The sequence below is a fragment of the Crocuta crocuta genome, unplaced genomic scaffold (genome assembly GCF_008692635.1).
Source record: "Crocuta crocuta isolate KB4526 unplaced genomic scaffold, BGI_CrCroc_1.0 scaffold147, whole genome shotgun sequence".
NCBI classification, from domain to species: domain Eukaryota; kingdom Metazoa; phylum Chordata; class Mammalia; order Carnivora; family Hyaenidae; genus Crocuta; species Crocuta crocuta.
The window spans coordinates 4,109,874-4,133,094 of NW_027532594.1; the positions used below are offsets into that span (position 1 = coordinate 4,109,874).

The window sequence follows — 23,221 nt, forward strand, 5'->3', positions numbered from 1 at the left end:
AACTTCAAATAAAACAATACAAGAAAAAAAATGACAAATTCATGATATTCCTGGAAACACCACTGTCCCAATCCACTGCTTCTCTTTTATCTATCTACCTACTACCTACCTATCCATCTATCTATGTTTGTTCATTTCCTTTTTTTTTTTATTTTTTTAACGTTTATTTATTTTTGAGACAGAGAGAGACAGAATATGAGCAGGGGAGGATCAGAGAGAGAGGGAGACACAGAATCCAAAGCAGGCGCTACACTCTGAGCTGTCAGCACAGAGCTTGACCCAGGGCTCGAACTCACAAACTGCAAGATCATGCATGACCTGGGCCAAAGCTGGATGCTTAACCAACTGAGCCACTCAGGTGCCCCACTGCTTCTCTTTTAAATAGAGAAGTGACTTCAAATACTTAGGAAGCTTTAAACAAAGATTAAACACTTTATCAGCAACCACAGCTAGAAGTGGTGGTGGTAGTTGTGGAGCTAACTGAGATAGTTATTGTGAAATCCATTTTTAATTCCCCCAAAAAGCTTACAAAATCTTTTTTAAAAAGTCATTAGGAATTATTGTATAATCTGAAACTAACTAAACATTTTTCAGAGTATTCTCTCACCTTGAAATACCAAATTTTAACATTTGCCAAAACATCCGACTTACTTAGACCTTCAAAATATTTGTGAAGTAATTATGTAGCATAAAGATTTCTTTTTAAAAGGTCCTTGAGCAATTATTTGATTGAGCAAAAAAGAATAACAACAAAAACATTGCACCATGAGGTCTAATTAAATCCACTGCTTTTGTACCATCAAAACCCTGCAGATATTAGAATCATAAATACCTTCTTCAAGGGTTTCAGGAATTTTCATTCTAGCAAGATGAGACAGTAAAAGAACTCTGGCTTTCAGGCTATATGGGCAGGTAAGTGGAGGCTCATTCTTCTTTAAATTAATGCTGCCAATTTCTCTGATTAGCTACAGTAAATAAAATAATTGTTAAAAAATATATAAATACTTAAAAGCATTAACTTTAATACCTAAATGCTTATATCAAGGAATTTAGGAGACAGGTCTAACCTGAGGTATTAGAATATTATCTGTTGGTCTGCTTGTGGCATCTTTATTATACTGAGGATCAAATTCAGAAGCTCCAGCCAAAACCATGATAAGACCTAAGAAAACAAAAGAAATATAAAGGTATAAATTCGCTCATCTATTAATTTCCTCTCCTAGGAAACTTTATTATTGTAAAGTGAGGCAGTTTTCCAATTGTGCACAAAGCCAAAAATCATCTGAACTTCACTACTAAGTATTCATTCCTCCAATAAAAAGGAAACATTTCACTTTTTTAAATGTGTATAGTTTTACCTATCACAAGTGAATAGAAACATACATCAAATTAAGGGCCCCAGAACTGAACACATTAAAATTACTTCAAATAGCATCTGTTTCTAGACTTAAGCTTCTGTTTTCCACAGAAACTTTTTTTTTTAACTATCTTATTGACTGCTCTTTTTATTTTATTATTTTTTAATTGAAGTATAATTAACACATGGTGTTATAGTAGTTTCAGGTGTACAACATAATGATTCAACAATTCTATACATTACCCAGTGCTCACCATGATAAGTGTAGTCACCATCTGTCACCAAACAATGCAATTATAATCTTATTGACTATATTCCCTATGCTGTACTTTTCATTTCCATGACTTATTTATTTTATAATCAGAAGTTCGTACTTCTTAATGCTCTTTATCTATCTCACCTATCTCCCTTCTCCTCTGGCAACCACCAGTTTGTTCTTTGTATTTAAGAATCTATTTGTTTGTTTGTCTTTTTCTGCTTGTTGATTTCTTTCTTAAATTCCATATGCGTGAAATCATATGGTATTTGTCTTTCTTTTTTTTTCTTTTTTTATTATTTTTTTATTTTTTATTTTTTAATTTTTTTTTAATTTAAGTATTCTTTTATTACAGGTGATCTCTANCTACAGAGTAATTATTAAGTATCCCATGTGATGTTAATAACTATTATGTGAACAAAGAAGGTACTATGGTTAAACAAGACTGAGAAACAATGAGTTAAAAAGAGCTTTAGGTTTCTTTACTTTGTGACTTCTCAGAACCTTAAGTAACCTGAAATACTCTACAATATACAGAAATTTTTATCACCCTGGAGGGTTTGCAGGAAGTGTTCTTTGAAATACACATGATGGGCAGCTACATACACTATTAGCATTGCTCTTGTTAGTCTATAGAAGGTCTTTATTTTTTAAATAATTTTTTAAGTTTATTTATTTTGAGAGAGAGAGAGAGAGAGAAAGCACAAGCAGGAGAGGAGCAGGAGAGGGGAGAGAAGAGAGACAGAGAGACAGAGAGAGAAAGAGAGAGAGAGAATCCCAAGCAGGCTCTACAATGTCAGCACAGAGCCCGTTGCAGAACTATGACATCATGACCTGAGCTGAAATCAAGAGTCAGATGCTTATCAACTGTGAGTCACCCAGGAGCCCCTATTCAAGCTCTTTAATGACTGGCACTACAGTCAGCTATAGTCATCAATCTCACCTTCCAGCAGAAAATACATACAATGTGCCCACAAAAAGCAGGACAATATACAGCTTAAGGGCATAGACCCTGGAGTTTTCACTAACTAAATGACCTAGGACAATATTCTTCACCTCTCTATGGGCCTCAGTTTCTCCCAACGTGCCTGACACACAATAAGCACAGTAATATGTGTAAGCTACCACTATCACTACCCTCAAATGTTTTCATGAAAACAACTATTCCTAAGCAACTATATAAATGATACCAACACTAAAGTAACGAAGAATATATAATCAAGCCCACCAGCTAAACAATGCTTTTCTGATAGTACTGAATAAGGCTAAGTACCACCGTCAGGAATAAAACAGAAATCAAGTTCACTGATGCAAAAAACACATTAAAACACATTATAAACATGAAACATTTTCATAAGGGGTTAAGTTTCCATATTAATATTTCAATCCAACATAAGGAAGAATGACATGTGTGCATAATGGAGAGTAACCTTCACTCATTCCTCAGAAATTAAAAAATTTGTTCACACAGTCACATGACCCTGAGGAGTCGCTTTCTCATTACCAAAAAAATTAACTTGGCAAATCCAAAGTACAGAAAAGTCCATTTAGGTTTTGGAACAAAAATGTATTCTCCAGTAAGACATAATTTAAAACATGTATCATCTCTTCCCTTCNAGGCAACACTATCTATTTCAAGGATAAAATTTTAAATGTTAGCTTTATGGAATCAAAGAAAGTATTTTAAATGGAATTTTTTTTTTCAGAAAGAAATTCTGAAATAAGACTCTGGGAATGAAATATTCTGGCAGTTTTCTTTCAACACACGCAAGACCTCAACTTATTTTACTGATATTAATACAGTATAATGTACTGATTTAAGACTTAGGAACCAGACTGCTTGAGTTCGATCCTGACTCTACCACTTACTGTATCCTTAAGCTCAGTTTCCCCATCTATACAATGTGCTTAAAAACAGGAAAGATTCAATGAGTTAATCTACATAATCCATAGTAATACCTGGCATACCACAAATACTCAAGAAATACTAGCTAGTATTATCACAAAGTTTACCCACATGAAGCTTTACCATAAAATTTCTGGGAGAAAAAAATATATGTATAGCTGAGTAAATGGGAATAACAAAAATACATGTGATAAAGGAACTAGTCACTCTCCTCCAGCTTTAGTTACATGAACTGAGTATAAAACTATGAAATGAAAGCTTTACAGTTGAGTATGTATTAACTCCACATAAATGACTCAGAAAATAATCTAATATCACAGTTACTTAAATTTACTTACGTTTCATATCCATATTTCGGGTTTTATAAACAAAATATGTATAAATCTGTGTTGTGCGTATTAGAATCTGGTCTCCACTATACCGTATTGAGCGATACCACCAAGAGCCCTAAAATGTAAATAAAATCAAATGATAAAGCAACAAAACCACAATAAATATTAAATTTAGTGCAGAATGTTATAGTCAAATTTCCTAAACGTTCATAAAACCAATAACAATACTCGAGCTTTAGAGCAAATGTCTTTGTTACATATTTCAAATATTTTAGCAAGTATTTAAATTGCCCAACACCTAAACACCAACCTACCTCACTACATTATATGATTAAAACATTTAAGTTTCACCTAGAAACTGAACACAAAACAGAAATGAAACAACCCATCACTATAAAAGCAACAAGCTGGTTCCTGACACGTAGTATGTATTCAATAAATATTTGATAAGTGAGTGCAGGAGCCATTTATAGTTGATACACTACTTTCATTCACATGACTCCAAACAGCTGGATCCTCACACAACAAACCTATGAAGAAGGCAAGACAGGTTAATTATTAGTCTCACTATGGGGACTCAGAGGAACTGTAAGATCAGAAGGAAAACCACCAATCACAAAAGTAACAGTAACATCATGAACTGTATGGTATTTCCATATTGACATATTATGCAGCTGTTTTTAAAAATGAGGTTGCTCTATGTTGTACCTCCAACACAGGATGCAAAAAATGTGACAGAACAATAGAAAGATCACATTTTTTTCAAAGTGTGTATGTAAACATAATCCATAGAAAAATATCTGAAAGGGAGAACACCAAACTTAGCAGTGATTATCTCTAAAAAAGAAATGAAGTTGAGGGAGGCAGTAAAGGAAGATATTCCAAACTCTAAATATACCTGGATTATTTCACTTATGTGTAACTTTTGTATTGGGAGGAAATATACTTGAACATACTTAAATGATACACCTTTAGAAGACCTTTACAGTATAGTTGAATATAAGATTCTTAAAATTCAAGGATCAATGGATTATATTCTAATAAAAATTACCCCAAAGCATGTCACCAATTCCCTTCCCAAAAAAAGGTAATAAAAAGAGCCAGAACTTACCACAACAACTGGAAGGATAACCATGAATGCCAATCCATATACAAGTAAAACCTAGAATTAAAAGAAGAAAATTATGGCTTTCACAGGTAAATTATAAAAACACCCATGAAGACTTATTTTAAGGCTTACATGGGGGAGGCACTATCAAAAGCACTCCTCAGGGAGCACGGGTTGCTCAGTGGGTTAAGCATTTGACTCTTGATTTCAGCTAACATGACCTCACACTTTGTTGAGTTTGAGCCCTACATCGGGCTCTGTGCTGACAGCACATAGCCTTTTTGGGATTCTGTCTGCCTCTCTCTTTCCCCCTCGCTGTTTGCTATCTCTCAAAATAAAAATGAACTCTTAAAAACAAAAAAAAAGTACTCCTCATATATTATTTCATTTCATTCTTATTTTATTTTCAAACCTTATGAGAAAAGTACCATTATTATTTTTCTCTTGCAAACAGAAAACCTGCAGCACACACAGGTTACAGGACTTGTCCTAGGTCCCACAGCTAGTAAGTGGTAGGGCCGGGATTAGAATCCAGGCATTTCAACTCTAAAACTCATGCTCTTATCCACTGTAATAAACTGCCTTTTATCCACTATAATAAACTGCCTTTTAATTTGCTCTGTAGATAATACCAGCAAAACAGCTTTATAAATTATATTTTCCTCCCAGTCAGATACTTAATAGCTCTACACATTAGTAAGCAGTGCCTTGGAAATAAATGACAGAATCCTGGTTCCTTATCAAGGAACAACTTCATAATATCCTGTTTACAAGTAATTTCTGTCTGTTGGTCTTAGATCTTTCTCCTATTGCTTGATTCCAAATCTGGTAGCTAACTATCTCCCTCTTTTCCAGTATTCCCAGCTATCCTAAGCATGACAGACACGCTTACATACAGAAAGCATATATCCCTGAAGATAACAAACATTTGTCAGCCATAAAATAACATTAAATAGTCATTTTCAAAACAAATTACAGACTATACGAATTTTGATTTTTATTGCTTCAAAGATAGCTCTTAATCATTTTTAATAAATGTGAAATAAGGAACATCTATTCCTGAACAGTAAGTTAAGATAATTCCTGATGTTTCAGAGTTGTAGCATCTATCAAAAGTCTGATACCCTACTGCCTCCCTAAGCACCATATGGAATATACATCATTAATTTAACATATACTAACATTCATTTAGCCTGGGTGAAATGTGAAATGAAGGATAATTTAAATTTTGAGCACTACTTAGGACAGATACCATATAAAACCACAGTTCCCCAAACCAACCTGAAACTACCTCCAAAAGAAAAGGAATCACCACTTTAAGGTTTTAAAACATATTTAGAACATACTGCTCTTCCTCTTAAGAAAAACAAGCACAAAAAAAAAAAAAAAAAAAAAAAAAAAAAAAAATCCACACTGCCCCAAACAACAATCTAATAATGGGAACCAATTCTTTTCTCTATTGCGTAAAAACAGTTTTCAAAATACAGTTAAATTAAAGACAGCATATGGCAAGGATGTGGAGAAACAGGCACCCTCCTACACTGTTGGTGGGAACGTAAACTGGTACAGTCGCTCTGGAAAACAGTGTGGAGGTTCCTCAAAAAATTAACATTAGAACTCCCCTATGACCCAGCAACTGCACGCCTGGAATTTACCCAAGGGATACAGGAGTGCTAATGCATAGGCACACATGTACCCCAATGTTCATAGCAGCACTCTCAACAATAGCCAAATCATGGAAAGAGCCTAAATGTCCATCAACTGATGAATGGATCAAGAAGATGTGGTTTATCTATACAATAGAATACTACATGGCAATGAGAAAGAATGAAATCTGGCCATTTGCAGCAATGTGGATGGAACTCTAGGGTATTATGCAAAGTGAAATAAGTCAGGAAGAGAAATACAGATACCATGTTTCCACTCATATGTGGAACAGGAGAAACTTAACAGAGGACCGTAGAGGAGGGGAAGGGGAAAAAATATTTAAGGAGAGGGAGGGAGGCAAACCATAAGAGAGTCTTAAATACTGAGAACAAACTGAGGGTTGATGGGGGTGGGAGAGAGGAGAAAATGGGTGATGGGCATGGAGGAGGGCACTTGTTGGGATGAGTATTGGGTGTTAGTTACTTGCAAACCAACTTCACAATAAATGATATTAAAAAATACTTCAAATTGGAAAAGAAAATTAAAGACAACATAACAATATTTTGATGTAGCTCTCTATATTACTAAGATATATCTAGCATATTATAATGTGTCTTATTTACATGTACTCACCAAAATTGAGTTTTTCTGGTCCACTATCCAAGCTGGCAGGGCAATTCCAAAGCTTGTGGCTAAAATAGAAGAGTATTTCTGAAGAACCTCCACTTCCAATTTTATTTATATATATTTCAAAATTCTGTACCTCAGCCCCTCCCCACCCCAAATAAAACCTTTCAGAAAGATTATATTATGTGTGTTCCCATTACATAAAAGTTAATGGATTTTTCCATAAGGGGTGACAGGGGGACTCAACCAAAGTATATGAATTCCCTCTTAGTAAATGTAAATTCTTTTATATATCCTGAGTTATGTAGACACTATGAATACATAAGAAAATGTTTAAAGTCAATAAAGATAAACAGATTGTTTTCATCCAACTTTTATCAACTACTACTTGGAAATGATGAATAATGACAATGATTACTCTTCTCATCAGAACAATCTAAACTCTTATCTTTCAAACTGGCTGCTAGAAAGAAAAATACAGTAAAAATTAGCTAAAGGGAACCCAATTTACATATCTATTTAACTCCTTGAGGTTATAATTTTCCTATTCACAAACTAAGAATCAAAATATTCCTTTCAATCTATTAATATTTTCACTTAAGCACACAAACACACACCCACACATATACTATATCACTAGTAATTTTTAATTATTATTTACCACACCTTGGGGGCCATCTGGATTTCCAAATTCTTCCCAGTTTTTCCGGGACTCTTCATCAGTTAAACTAGCATCAAAAGAACAAAATTGCAAACTTAGAAAAACCACATCTGAAAAGTACTCACATACACAAACTCTATTAGCCAACCAACTCATTTCTCATAGATATTAATTTCAGAAAATCAAGAAAAGCCTCTCTGAAAACAGAAAAAAAAAGATAGCAAGGAATTCTACATTAAAGAAAATGCCAACTATTGAGCCTTTAGAGAAATTCCTGGTTGGCCGATGGGTTCTGAAGTTTTGCCTGTTCAAGGTGGGAGATAAAACTTTACACATTTTCTAAGAAATGTCAGACACTTAAGTCAACCCAGGTGCCCCTAGAGTGATTTCTTTAAACACCTAAAGAGAAATATAACCCTCGACCTGGGCAGTGGCTCAAGGCACAGAATGAGAGTGGTTCTATTTCAGATCCCAAAATAGATGTTAAAAAAAAAACACTGAAAGAAAATTTCAATTCTTTCAAAAACTTTACGTAGTTAAGGAAACAAGGCACACACACACAAAAATGACTAGTAAGATCATAAGAAAGGCATTTTTGAAGTGGCAAAAGATTATGTTTATGTCCTAATCTAATTTTAACCATATTTCTATTTCCCAGAACATATGCACATAGGATACAATGTAGTTTTCTATTCAACAAAGCTCCACAATTAGAGAATGCAGAAGTACCTTTAAAAAATAGCAATAATTTTCAATGATTTCAATTTTTTTCACCTAAACCGTAATTTCTGTTTTTCATTATTATTTTTTTTAGGTAAGCTCTATACCCAACCTAGGGCTTGGACCCATAACCCTGAGATCAAGAGTTGCATGTTCTACCAAATGAGCCAGCCAGGTGCCCCCCTATTTTTATTTTTTTAAGTTGAAGTATAGTTGACACACGATGTTACATTAGTTTCAGGTATACAAGATAGCTATTTGACAGGTTTATGTTATGCTATGCTCACCACAAGCATAGCTACCATCTGTCACTACACAATGCTATAATAACATTGACTATATTCTCTACATTGTACCTTTTATTCCCATGACTTATTCTTTCTATAACTGTAAGTCTGTATCTCCCATTCCTCTTCACCCATTTTGCCCATTTTCCCATCCCATTCCCCTCTGGCAACCTGTTTGTTCTCTATATTAATGGGTCTGTTTCTGCTTTTTGGTTATTCCTTTGTTTTTTAAGTCTCACATATAAGTGAAATCACATCCTATCTTTCTCTGCCTTATTTCACTTAGCATAATACCCTCTAGGTCCAACCATGTTGTCACAAACGGCAAAAATCACATCCCTTTTTACGGCTGCATCATAATATTTCATTGTATAAATAGATACCACATCTTCATCCATCCATTCAGGTATCAATGGACAGTTGGGCTGCTTCCATACCTCAGCTCTTGTAAATAATATTGCAATAAACACAGGAGTGTATGTATCTTTTTTGAATGAATGTCTTTGTACCCTATGGGTAAAAACCCAGTAATGGAATTATGGGTTCATATGGTATTTCTATTTTTACTTTAAAAAAAAAATTTTTTTTTTAACATTTATTCATTTTTGAGAGAGGGAGATAGAGTGCGAGTGGGGGAGGGGCAGAGAGAGAGGGAGACACAGAATCCGAAGCAGGCTCCAGGCTCTGAGCTGTCAGCACAGAGCCCGATGCGGGGCTCAAGCCCACAAGTGGTGAGATCTTGACCTGAGCCAAAGTCAACACTTAACCAAATGAGCCACCCAGACACCCCTATTTTTACTTTTTTGAAAATGCTCCATAATGGCTTCTGTAGCGTCTATACCAATTAACATCCCACCAACAGTGCACGAGGATTTCTTTTTCTCTACATCCTCGCCAATAATTTGTTATTTCTTGTCCTTTTGATTTTAGCCATTTTGACAGGTTTAAGGAGATACCTCATTGTGGTTATGATTGCATTTCCCTAGTGATTAGTGCAGCTGAGCATATTTTCATGTGTCAGTTGATCATCTATATATATTCTTTAGGAAAATATCTATTAAGGTCCTCTGCCCATTTTTAAAAATCATATTGTTGGGTTTTTTGGTGTGGAGTTGCATAAGTTCTTTACATATTTCAGATATTAACCCCTTACTGAAGATGCTATTTGTAAATATCTTCTCTCATTCAAGAAGGTGCCTTTTTGTTGGTTTCCTCTGCTGTGCAAAATCTTTTTATTTTGTAGTCCCAAAAGTTCATTTTCACTTGTTTCCCTTGTCTTATGATTTTAATATTACTTTTTTCTAAGTAGACTCCATGTCCAATGTGGGGGTACGACCTTGAGATCAAGAGTAAATGCTCTGACTGAGCCAACCAGGTACCCCTGCCTTATGATCTTTATCTAGAAAAAGGCTGCTATGGTGGATGTCTAAGAAATTACTGCCTATATTCTTCTAGGTGTTTTATGGTTTCAGATCTCATAATTAGGTCTTAATCTATTTTGGTTTATTTTTGTGTATGAAGTAAGAAAGTGGTCCAGTTCCATTCTTTCTCATGTAACTGTCTAGTCTTCCCAGCACCATTTACTGAAAAGACTGCCCCTCCCCAGTCTTGCCTCCTTCGTCATAGATTAAATGACCATATAAATGCAGGTTTATTTTTGGGCTATTTTGTTCCAATAATCTGTGTTTCTATTTTTGTGCCACTCCTATACAGTTTGATTACTACAGCTCTGTAGTATATATATCTTGAAATCTGGAATTATATCTGCTTTGTTCTTTCTCAAGATTGCTTTGGCTATTCAGGGTCTTTTGTGGCTCCATACAAATTTTAGAATTATTTGTTCTAGTTCTGTGAAAAATGCTGTTGGTATTTTGATAGGGACTGCATGGAATCTGCAGACACTTGTTACAGACATTTTAACAATATTAATTGTTCTAACCCATGAGCATAAAATATCTTTCCATTTGGATGTGTCATCTTTAATTTCTTTCATCAGTATTTTATAGAATTCAGAGTATAGATTTTTCACCTCCTTAAGTTTATTTCCAAATATTTTACTCTTTTTAATACAATTGTAAATGGAACTGTTTTTCTTAAATTCTCTTTCTGCTACTTCACTATTAGTGAGTAAAAATGCAACCTACTTCTAGGTATTAATTTTGTATCCTGCAACTTTACTGAATTCATTTATTACTTTTAATAGTTTTTTGGAGATCTTTAGGGTTTTCTTTCTTTTTTTATTTTTTTAAACGTTTATTTTTGAGAAAGAGAGAAAGAAGAGAGTGCAAGTTGGGAAAGGGCAGAGAAAAAAAGAGGGAGACTCAGAATCCAAAGCAGGCTCCAGGCTCTGAGCTGTCAGCACAGAGCCCAACGTGTGGCTCAAACTTGGGAATGGCGAGATCATGACCTGAGCCAAAGTCAAGACACTTAACCCACTGAGCCACCCAAGCGCCTCTAGGGTTTTCTATGTAGAGTATCATGCCATCTACAAATGATGACAATTTAACTTCTTCCTTACCAGCATGGAGGTCTTTTTCTTCTTTTTCTTGTCTGACTGCTGTGGCTAGCAGTTCTAGTACTGTGTTGAATAAACATGGTGAGAGAGGACATCCTAATCTTATTCCTGCTTAGTTTTCCACCTGAGTATGATGTTAGCTGTGGGTTTTTCATATATAGCTTCTATTATGTTGAGGTATGTTCCTTCTAAATCTACTTTATTGAGAGTTTTATCATAAACATATGAATTTTGTGAAATACTTTTTCTGCATCTATTATTATTATAGAAATAATCATCTGATTTTTATTTTTCATTCTGTTAATGTGGTGTATCATACTGGCTGATTTTGCAAATACTGAGCCATTCTTGCACCAGAATAAATTCTCCTTGATTGTAGTGAATGATCCTTTTTAATGTATTGTTGAATGTGATTTGGTAATACCTTGTTGAGAATTTTTGCTTCCATGTTCATCAGGGATTGCAAATATTTTTAAACTTATCAATCTGGTCATTAATGAAAACAAGTATGTTGACACCTTCAGTCCCTCTTTAACTCCATTTACACTAGCTGACCAAGGCCAGAGTAAAATAAAAGAAGTCAACAAAAAGCACTACAGAGACTGCAAGTTCCTAAGGAGGGGTGCATATGGTGCTTCTTTTTTGCCGAGGGAGGGATGTCTCTCAAAAAATTTTGGGGGCTCCTTGGTGGCTCAGTCAGTGAAGCGTCCGACTTTGGCTCAGGTCATGATCTCACAGTTCGTGGGTTCCAGCCCTGCATCGGGCTCTGTGCTGACAGCTAGCTCAGAGCCTGGAGCCTGTTTCAGATTCTGTGTTTCCCTCTCTCTCTGACCCTCCCCTGCTCACCCTGTCTCTCTCTCTCAGAAATAAATAAAACATGAAAAAAAATTTTTTTTTTAAATTTTGCCCTGGTTTCCCTGTACAAGTGTCCACTCACTAGGGCTTCAGCTATTCAGTCTTCTAACTAGATTTTTTTTTCCCAAAAATAACTGTCTGTCCCCTCTACCTTTCTGATGATGACAACCTAATAAACTGCTCTGTTCTCTATATAATGCTCTCAGATTTCACAAAATAAAGCAAAGCTCACATCATAGAAGCACTTGATTTTTTCAAACTGTACACACAGCTGATTAACTCATTCATTACGCTGCGATGTACAACTGGTGTGAGACAGGCACCAAGTTCGATATTCAAATTAAAGGAATCATCAAATTTGTAAAAACTGTTAGAAAGCAACTAATTTTTGGCTACTTATTAGTGCTTCAGTAGAATACCATTTCTAAGACTTAAAGCACGTAAAAGTTATGTAAACTTAATATGTCATATATAACGTGCTTAAACAAAACCAATGATATTAACGTAATTTTCAAAAATTCAGGGAGTATAAGGTTTCCTAAACATGATTATATCCCTTAACTTTGGAGGTGTGAGGTTGTGTCATAGATTCTATTATGAATCTGGTAAGATCTATAACCCTTCTGCCTTAGAAAAATGCAGTTACAAATACACATATATTCTGTAGAGTTTCAGGGACCCCAGATTATACATCCTAATCTAGAGAACGCTTTCAATAAATTATAGGTGAATGACCCTAAGTTGACTATGTAAAGCTAAATTACATATTCATACATAGGAACACATGAAAACACGTTTTTAAAAATTAAAATAGTTTTAAAGTAACCTCTAGGGGTGTGTGGGTGGTTTAGTCAGTTGAGCATCCAACTTCAGCTCAGCTCATAATCTCATGGTTCATGGGTTAGAACCCTGTGTTGGGCTCTGTGCTGGCAGCTCGGAGCCTAGAGCCTGCTTCTGATTCTGTGTCTCCCTCTCTCTCTGGCCCTCCCCTGCTCATGCTCTGTCTCTCTCTCTCAAAAATAAATTAACTTAAAAAAATGGTCCTTTAAAATAAATAAAGTAACATTTATGTTGTCCACTTGCTATAAAGTAGCTTAAAAACAGGTTTTACACCCAAAAACCAAATCTCAACTATAACCAGGAAAAAAACCAGAAACTATGAACCAGAAAATTCAATAGTCAGTCTAACTCCTCAAAAATAACCAGACCTCCTTTCCTTTAAGTTAGAAACTGGTGTGAAGAAACAGGAATCAACCAGCCTATGAATATAATGGACACATAAGGGAAAAGAAAATCTCCTGAATAACCAAAGCAAATTCTAAAAAACTTTGCAGATCAAAGACTGCTGCCTGAGTTATACTTGGGTTGCTACAGCTTTGCATAAAATGGGAACTTCAATCACTCAGAACTTGTATTTAGTAAAATGTACTTTTATCTAACCCATTTATACTTATACAAGCTACAAGATCTCAAAGTTCTGGGTCGCATAATCATTTTACATCATTTGCGCAATGGACCATCAACTATTTAAGACATTTTACATACAAAACATCCTATATCTTTATCATGTAACTGAGTTAAAACCAAAGGCCATATATTATTCTTCTGTACTTTTTCAGAATAGTGACCATACATCATAAAGTCAGATTTCCAGTAACCTGAGGACAAAATCATGAACTTAAAAATGTTATAATACCTGGGGCACCTGGGTGGCTCAGTTAATCATCCAACTTAATTCTGGCTCATGTCATGATCTCACGGTTGTGAGTTCGAGCCCCACACTGGGCTCTGTGCTGATAGTTCAGAGCCTGCTTGGGCTTTTCTCTCTCTCCCGCTCTCTCTGTGCCCCTCCCCAGCTCTCTCTCTCTCAAAATAAAGAAATAAACTTTAAAAAAAAATGTTACAAGACCTGAAAACTAAACTTAATCTAAAATTAAAACTACTCACTAAATAATCTTAGCTATCTGACTTCCTCTGGGTATCTTTAATTCTTCTTAAATTACCTGAAAACAGCAACTAAGGCACTGAAACACTTGTGCAGTAAGAGTAAATGGCTGGAGGAGACAAAATAAAAAAAAGAGGGAGACACCAACTGAAAGACTGTAATCTGCAGGACGTCTGCTCTATAGAAAATGTAGTATACACTGCAGAAGCTCCTAATGGCATTGCTTTATTGCAGAATCATATTCACATATATAACATGCAACTCACAAAAAAGAGGGGACAGGAGACACAGTCAATATACTTTCATTAAGCATAAAATGAATATTTCCCAAACTTCTGTAATTCACATGCCTCATTCACAGTTTGCTATTTTATCTGAGTATACTATTACTTCTATTTTTAAAATCAGCTTACAAAATGATACATCCCTGAGCTCTCTAAAAACAGACAATATCTTGTCTCTTGTCCATATTTTACTCTATAATTCAACACAAGAGCTATATGGGAATATGCCTATGAGTCCTGAAGAATCCAACTAACTGTTACCTCTCATAATATTAACACTCAAGGAAGAGCTACCTCTAATTTTATAAACTCTATCCTATTTCCCAAAAATTAAACTAGTCTTTACACAATTTAATGAGACAAGCTACATTTCCAAAACAAGAGAAATAGATCTAGCTTACCAAAAGCCTAGAAATGAAAACCAGGTGTAAGCATATCCTCTTCTAATCAGGATACGCAGAAATTAGCTTAATTAACTTACTACTTAATTTAACTAACTTCACAGGGCAAAAGCCACTCTAACTTACTTAAAATTCTAGTTAAATCAGCACTTTAGGACTGTCACGCAGTTCCATAAATAACAGATTCAACATATGAGGTTTTTAGCATTTAAAAGTGCCTGACAATTTACTATTTCATTCAAATAAAGAACAATCTTTACCACTTCTAAAAATGTGTAATGGGTCCTATGATACTTACGCTGCATAAGCTTTTGCTATCCTCATGAACATAACTTCATCACCTCCTTTATCTGGATGATATTTAAGTGACAGCAAACGATACTGTTTCTTAATTTCTGCTACTGTTGCCCCCTAAAAGAAAAGCTTTGTTTTAGTAAAAGTAAGCACAATGTTGTAAATTCATCCCATTTTAAACTTAAAATATTAACTATTCAGTATTTTCAGAGGGGCCACTGGGTGGCTCAGTTGGTTAAGGGTCCAACTTCGGCTCAGGTCATGACTTCGTGGTTCATGGTTTCAAGCCCCACATCAGGCTCTGTGCAGACAGCTCAGAGTCTGGAGCCTGCTTCAAATTCAGTGTCTCCTTCTCTGCCCCTCTCCTAAACGTTCTCTCATTCTTTTTCTCAAAAAATATTTTAAAAAATTTTTTTAGTATTTTCAGAAAAAGGAAATGCTTTCATCCTATATACTTGTCCCTTAAATTTCATCCCATGTATTTTTTAAATAAAAATATACTTCTTATGTCCAATATATTTATTCTATTGAGCACCTACTATGTGCCATGCAGTACGCTAGGCACCAATGATTTAAGAGTAAAACCACATAATGCCACATTGAAATAAAAGGATAGTAACATTTAAATATCAAAGAATGACCACAGTAAATTAAATCTGTCTGAAGAAACCCTCAAATCAAAGGTTAACTTTCCTTCTAAGAAATACTCTGAAGAATACGTGGTTTCATCTGCTTATCAATACTTTAATATTAAATAAACACTTAAGAACATTACCTTAGCTGTTTCCTAATCAGATTCAATTTCTATTAATAAATTTTTCATATTAATTTTTATGGCATTAAATTGCCCACAAATCTTTTAATCTGAAAGCAAATTTTGCTTTTCCAAACCAGAAAACTAGAAGATATGTTTTGCATTTATATTATATTATATGAACCTCTGGATCAAACCATCTACTGAGCAAATACTAGAAGTAAAGAAAGTGATTTGGGGGAAAAATACAAAGAGCACTAGATTCAGCTTGGCTACTAAGAAGCTATAGGACTCTAGGCAAGACATAGTTTTCCAGGCCTCGTTTTTTCCACTGGAGAAAAAAGGCCAGAGGATCTTTAGCATTCATTTCAGTTCTAACTTTCCACTGATATACCTAAAGGACTAATTTTCTACTGGGATCCATCCATCAGGTTCAATCAAGAAGTCACCCAAAGAACACAGATATCCAAGGTTACAATGAAACCAGCTCCTTGTAACACAAAGACAACACACTGCCTTTGCGTCAACTAACAAAGGGTCATAAGGTTTTTATCATCCAACTAACATAAATGAACCTCCTGGTTTTAACTCTGCATTAAACCAATCTTACATAAGTCTTTAAAAAATATACTAACTTCTCATCTCATCTTCAAATATTCTTACATTTTAGCAATTACAAACGAAACCTTACTAGAATGGCAATCAACATTTGTAGCTTAAAAAACATACATACATTAGAATAATAATAGATTAGATATCCAAAGCCTCATTCCTTTAGGCACAATCCATTTTCTTTTAGGATACAGACATTCAGTATTTTCGTGATATCAATAAACTAATGTGCATTATATAAAAGTACTACTTACAGGATCCAAATTTAATACTTCATAAGGATTGTATTCTTGATATTCTCGGTCTGTTTTGGAAACTTTGTATGCAAGGAATAAGAACAATGCCCATCCTGCAAGCAGAACTATTTTCCTGTTTAGGAAAAAGATAAATTAAGTATAAATACATACATCTATATTGTTTTCCTTTAAGAGTCTGTAAGACGTTATGGCAGATCAAGGCAATAAAACAATGTGAAGTGTCCTATATCACTATGCTATGGACTCAAGTCTATAATCTCTGGGTTGTAAACTCCTGTTACAGAAAAAAGTGTCTTTTTTTTACCTCTGAATTCTCTAGAATCTAGTATAGCCTTACATCTAGAATCTTGCATGTGATATTCCCTCAATTACTATTTGCAGAATTTTATGTATAGAACTTAATTCAACTTACTAACTTATTGGTCTCATTACATTAGACCAAAATATATCAATACTAAGTACTCAGTAAACCATGTAATGTAAAAAAAAGAGCTGCTCTTACCCTTGCAATTACACTTTTACTATGATAAACTACAAAAAAAAAAAATGGGTCAATTATGCAATGATGAATAGCACTGTTTATAACAGTAAAACTTTAGAAACAAACTAAATGTCCATTTATATGGAAGTAATTAAATAAATCATTTATAGGAGACTAAATAAACCAAGATACAACCAAATAATTAGCCAATACAGATATAGAAAGGTGTACATAATAGGTTAAAAAAGGATATAAAGGAATATATGGTTTGAAAAAAAACTAATTCCTCCTCTGCAAAATGTTTTATTTAGTACAAATATTTAAAAGACTGGTATTAGTGTTGGAGAGGCTAAAGAAAAAAGGAACACCCATACACTCCATACTCTGAAGGAATATCTGGCAATAAGGTATCAAAAACCCTAAAGTACATACCCTTTAACCATCTACTCCAAGAAATTTAGAAGGAAATAAACTAGAATTAAGTATACAAAGTATAAAAATCTGGCCACAGATATAACAGCAGAAAACACACAGATGTCCATCAACATAGTAGACAAATAAATTAACAGTATATTCATAAAAGTGAAATGTCATTTAGCCAATAAAGACGGTATTTGCTGTGGAAGATTATCTGTTGTTAAATTTTAAAAAGAGGGACTCCTGAGTGGCTCAGTCAGTTAAGCATAAGCTCTTGGTTTCGGCTCAGGTAAGTCTCGTGGTTTTGTGGGTTCAAGTCCCACGTCAGGCTCTGTGCTGACAGTGTAGAGTCTACTTGGGATTCTCTCTCCTCTATCTCTGCCCCTCCTCAACTCACACTGTCTCTGTCTCTCTCAAAATAAATAAACTTAAAAAACTTTTAATTAAAAAAAAACAACTTTCGAAGATATATGTATAATATAATGCTATTTTACAGATAAAAGTTTATTATAAATAAAAATATAGAAGGTAAATCATCTTAATAATGGCTATCTTTAAGTGGTGAAACTGAATAAAAGTTTTTTTTTATATCCTTTATATCAATTTGTTACGCTGAGTAGAACTGTTAAACACACAAAATGAACCACAGGAAACCTAATTAAACAAAATTGGAGTGACCAGTTTTCAAAGACAGAAAACATTCCACGTGTTTAAGTTCACTTGGTAGAAATCTAGCTTAAATATGTTTATTTGGAATGAGCCTCTAGGATCAACTTCCAACCTACCTAATGACCTTTATCACCCGTATTTTTCAAAACACACCATCTCCTCAAGTTCCCTAAGCTTTCCCCACCATCATGCTTTTGCTCTTGAATCTTTCTACCTAGAATTCCCATTCTCCATCTGTGCCTTTCCAAACTCTACACATCCTTCCAGACTCATACCTCAAAGCAATCCTTATCTTTGCCAAGGTGATCAATGAGGAAACAGTCACAAAGAAGCAGAAACCAAGTCTCTGCTCCTCTAACTCACTGCAAGCTCCTTGAGCAGTAGACAGGATCTCACTCAGTTTTGACTAATCCCAGTGCAGCTTAATCGCAGATGGCATTCAAATGCAAATTTCTTTCCACTTGGCCAAAATAATGTTCTAATTCTTATTAAGGGCAAAATATAGTACTGCAAAGGACTTTCCATACTACCTAAATGCTCAAAGACAAAGAGGGTGCCATAACTGGAACATTCACTCTTACCTAGCTATGTAGGGAGAGGTAATTAAGAACACAGGCTCTGGAACAAAACTACCTGAGGTCAAATCCCAACTTCACTACTTATGAATTTAGAGATCTTGGAAAGTTAGTTGCTTTCTCCTTTACACTTCAGTTTCCAATTTTTAGGGTGGGTTTAATAATTAAATGAGATTAGGTATGTTAAGACACCTAGAAGGTGCCTCACTGATAGTAAACAATCAGTTCCTGTTAGCTGTTCTTAGTATCTCTGACCCAAATCTCAGCTCTGACCTCACTCAGAGAAGCCTTCTCTGTCTAGGCCAGAGTTGAGAGCCCTTCCTCTGCTCTTACCTCTCTCACAGCCCTTATTATTACCATTACCTGTTTACTTGTACTTCTCACAACTTTTAAGTTCTTGAACCACATCTATTTGTTAATCACAATATATCAGCTCTTGGTATCATACCTGATACATACACAATAGGCACAATAATTACTTATTTAATGAATAATGAAAATAATTTAAATAGCAATTTTTAAAAAATAAATGTTTATTCATTTCTGAGACAGAGTGTGAGCAGGGGAGGGGCAGACAGGGGGACAGAGGATCTGAAGTGGACTCTGCATTGACAGCAGGGAGCCCAATGCCAGGCTCAAACTCATGAACCGTGAGATCATGACCTGAGCTGAAGTTGGACACTACTAACTTAGCCACGCAAGTACCACTAAATAGTAATTTTTACTTTAAACCCAAAGTCTGCCATACCCTCAATTGGCTAAAGAACACTTGAAAACCTACTTCATTCCCACACAAGTTAGTAATTCCACATCTTGTTCTGCCAACTACGAAAGCTCAGAAAACAAGGATAAAAAGTAAAATTAAAACCACTAAAAACCAAAACAAAGATTTAAAAGCAAGGACAGAAGGAAAATGACACAAAACACCGAGGATATGTATACCCCATGATAGCTTTACATGTAGCACCTGGCTCTCTGAGACAAAATATAAAGGGAAAAGAAGACAGGCTCATAACAGAATCTCTCAGGCTGATGAAACCTATAACAACCAATAAAACTATGCTCTAATTTCCTAAAGGCCAAAGCAAAGGTGGAAACATAATGGATGTCATCATGATCCACACCCAAATTTTATAAACATAGCCTGTGAAAAGATAAGCATTTTCCCCTACATATAGGGTCAGTGATCAACTTGTGACGTCTTGTGCTTTTTCTTTAAGCATATTTTAAAAGTCATTTTGGAACCAACTTCCGGAAGTTAGAACACTATACAATGACTGCATAATTTTGAAAGAATGCTTTAAAGTTATGTAGCAAAAAGGTTTTGATGGTTTCTGACCTTATCTAAATTGTTACCAGTTATCTATTTAATTCTTCCTTATATAAACATCCTTTAATCCGTACTTCCATTTAAGTAAATCAGTTTACTAATCACTGAAGAGAACTTCACACAGTTGGGCTTTTTCCTTGAAAACTGAGGTTCAGATACTAACAAAGTATGGACCAAAGCCCAAAAAAGAAGAGAGTGGGAGACCAAAAATATTCGCCTTGCTGCCTCATAAAACTTTATGAGAAGCAAAAGCAAAGAGTCAACAGTGAACATAAAACTACTCTTGTAAATGCTAACTTTGCGGTTTAGTTTTACATCACTGAAGAGCTCTTAACACCAAAGCCAAGATTTCCCTTCCTCTGTAAAGGAACTAAACCAGGGAAAGTCAAACCTTACAAAGAAAAACTATTTAAAATCCCTGAAGTTCAAAGGGAGAGAGGCAAACCATGAGAGACTCTTGAATGCTGACAAAAACTGAGGACTGACTGATGTGGGGGGGAGGGGGGGATGGGCATGGAGGAGGACACTTGTGGGGATGAGCACTGTTATGTGGAAACTAATTTGACAATAAACTATTTGTAAAAATAAATAAATAAATAAATAAATAAATAAAATCCCTGAAGTTCGGTATGTTGAAAATTATCATCATTTAAACCAAAATCAAAAAATACATGGTTCTACTTTTACTAATTTCCTCTGCTAGTTCTTCCCCTCCTATCTACTGGATAAACAGATATAAGTAATTCACAAGATACAGTCCTCCGATAATGGCAAGTCATTCATCATCTATCAGATTCATCTACTACCTCAAAACTGACCACTCAGGGTAAAGGTCCAAAGTCTAGGCTCTAAACCAGCAGACCCCAGATCCCATAGCCTCACAAAATCAAACAAGCCTGCTCTAATTAAACATTCTAATGGCCTGTTTAATCAGATTGGTGTACAAAATAAAAGGTGACTAGGTCCCTGCTCCACCACTTCTAGCTCCAGGACCTTGGTAAAGTTACCTCTTCTTAGTCTCATCAGGTTCTTCATCTAAGAAAACAACAAAAACATCTACTTTAAAGTTAATAATAATAAAATTAGGAAATTAACACATAAAGCCTTAGCACAGCATCTGGCATACAGTATGTGCTCAATAAACCCTAATTATCACATATGAAATGCAAACGTGATCATGTCGCCTCCCTGTTTTTGATAATCTTTTAAAGATTCCCCATAGTCTTCAAGGCAAAATTCAAATCCTGGCAAGAGGCACAAGGTCTTCCTTCAAGATCTGACTTCCCTTTCTCCCATCCTCCCTCAAGTCAGAAGTACATTCTCAGGGCACCTGGGTAGCTCAGTTAAGCCGACTTCGGCTCAGGTCACGATCTCACAGTTCATGGGTTTGAGCCCCGCATCGGGTTGTGTGCTGACAGCTCAGAGCCTGGAGCCTCTTTTAGATTCTGTGTCTGCCTCTTTCTCTCTGCCCCTCCCCTGCTCATGCTCTGTCTCTCAAAAGTAAATAAACATTAACAAAGAGTACATTCTCTCTCCTAAATCATTCTGTTCAGACAACTCTCAAATTCATATCTTACCCCTACTAAGGCTACAATTTCTTTAAACATGTCTTATTCATCATCATATCCATATTTTATATGATACCTACCAAAGAATAAGCAGTATTTTTTTAAACTGAAACCAATTACTTACTTCACAGTAGGAATAATATTTGGCTGGGGTTTTAATAACCGTAAACGATACCACATACATCTTCCATATACTTTTCTGATATTCTTTAATCGAATTTGCTCTGTTAAAACAATAAATAAATAAGGTGATCAGTTAAAAAGCATTTTTCACAGTGAAGGCAAAACCAGTTAATAACATACTAACCTTCATTGCCATGCTAAAATTTTGTTGGAACACCAAAGTATTACCCACTCAAATAACCTTTAAGAAAAAGTCACAAAATAGGTTAATTTTTCTGCCACTCCGAACAAATGATCTATCTGGAAAATTTTGTTCAACTACAAGGCAACCACTTTCATGTGAGACTTAAATAACTTCTAATCGAAAAATATAAAAAACTGACTTGAATCCAAAACACTTAGTCACGTAATCAGTAATTTCTGAGAAATGCTCTCTTTCTTTCCCTTCTGCTATAGTAGGTACCAAAAGTATAAAGCAGTTGAAACATGCAGCTTATTAAGGAAGCTAAGCAGAAATGGTATTATTCAATCATGAAAATAATTATGTTAAATTAAAAGTCACCCAAACCCATAAGAAGTTAAATATGTTCATATAAGAGTTATAAAAGGCATTATTTTAGTCCTCAGAAAAAAATCTGCGATTCAATGAAAAAGGAATTAAACCAAGCCAAAATATCACATATTGTTTTACTAATAAACTCACTACCAATCACTTGAATAACTCTCCCAAGTGAAAAACAAATTGAGATTTGAAATAAAAATGTACCTCTTCACAAAGATGGCATGCAGAAAGCAAAGGAAAAAATACCCTGCCCCTCCCAATGCCAAAGCCAAAACAAAGGCTTGTAAGGCCAAGAAGGCAGTGCTAAAAGGCAACCAATCACAGCCACCAAAAAAAAAAAAAAAAAAAAAAAAAAAAAAAAACNCCAAAGGCAGCCCATATATTTTCTCTGGAAGAGCAACAAGCTTGACCACTATGCCATCATCAAGTTGCCCCTGAGCAATGAGTCAGCCATGAAGAAGACAGAAGACAATACACTCATGTTCATTATGGATGTCAAGGCCAGCAGGCACCAAATCAGACAGACTATGAAGAAGCTGTATGACATTGATAAGGGCCATGGTTCACACTCTGATCAGGCCTGATTAAGAAGGCATATGGTCCACTGGCTCCTGACTATAATGCTTTGGATGTTGCCAACAAAATTGAGATCATCTAAACGGAGTCTAGCTGGCTAAT

General features: G+C 35.1%; 1 protein-coding gene across 1 annotated transcript in view; it reads right to left on the reverse strand.

The window, feature by feature from the left end:
- SEC63 (SEC63 protein translocation regulator) overlaps positions 1–22,098 on the reverse strand; it is a 59,070-nt gene extending 36,972 nt beyond the window's left edge. Inside the window, exons 1-9 of the mRNA XM_077779984.1 lie at positions 21,983–22,098; positions 16,816–16,930; positions 15,200–15,312; positions 7,900–7,961; positions 7,240–7,298; positions 4,963–5,013; positions 3,858–3,966; positions 1,068–1,162; positions 833–965 (exon numbers count right to left, since the gene is read on the reverse strand). Of these exons, the coding sequence (XP_077636110.1) occupies positions 833–965; positions 1,068–1,162; positions 3,858–3,966; positions 4,963–5,013; positions 7,240–7,298; positions 7,900–7,961; positions 15,200–15,312; positions 16,816–16,930; positions 21,983–22,038 (793 nt within the window). The 5' untranslated portion in view covers positions 22,039–22,098. The remainder of the gene's footprint in view (positions 1–832; positions 966–1,067; positions 1,163–3,857; positions 3,967–4,962; positions 5,014–7,239; positions 7,299–7,899; positions 7,962–15,199; positions 15,313–16,815; positions 16,931–21,982) is intronic.
- Between the last annotated feature and the right edge of the window lie 1,123 nt (positions 22,099–23,221).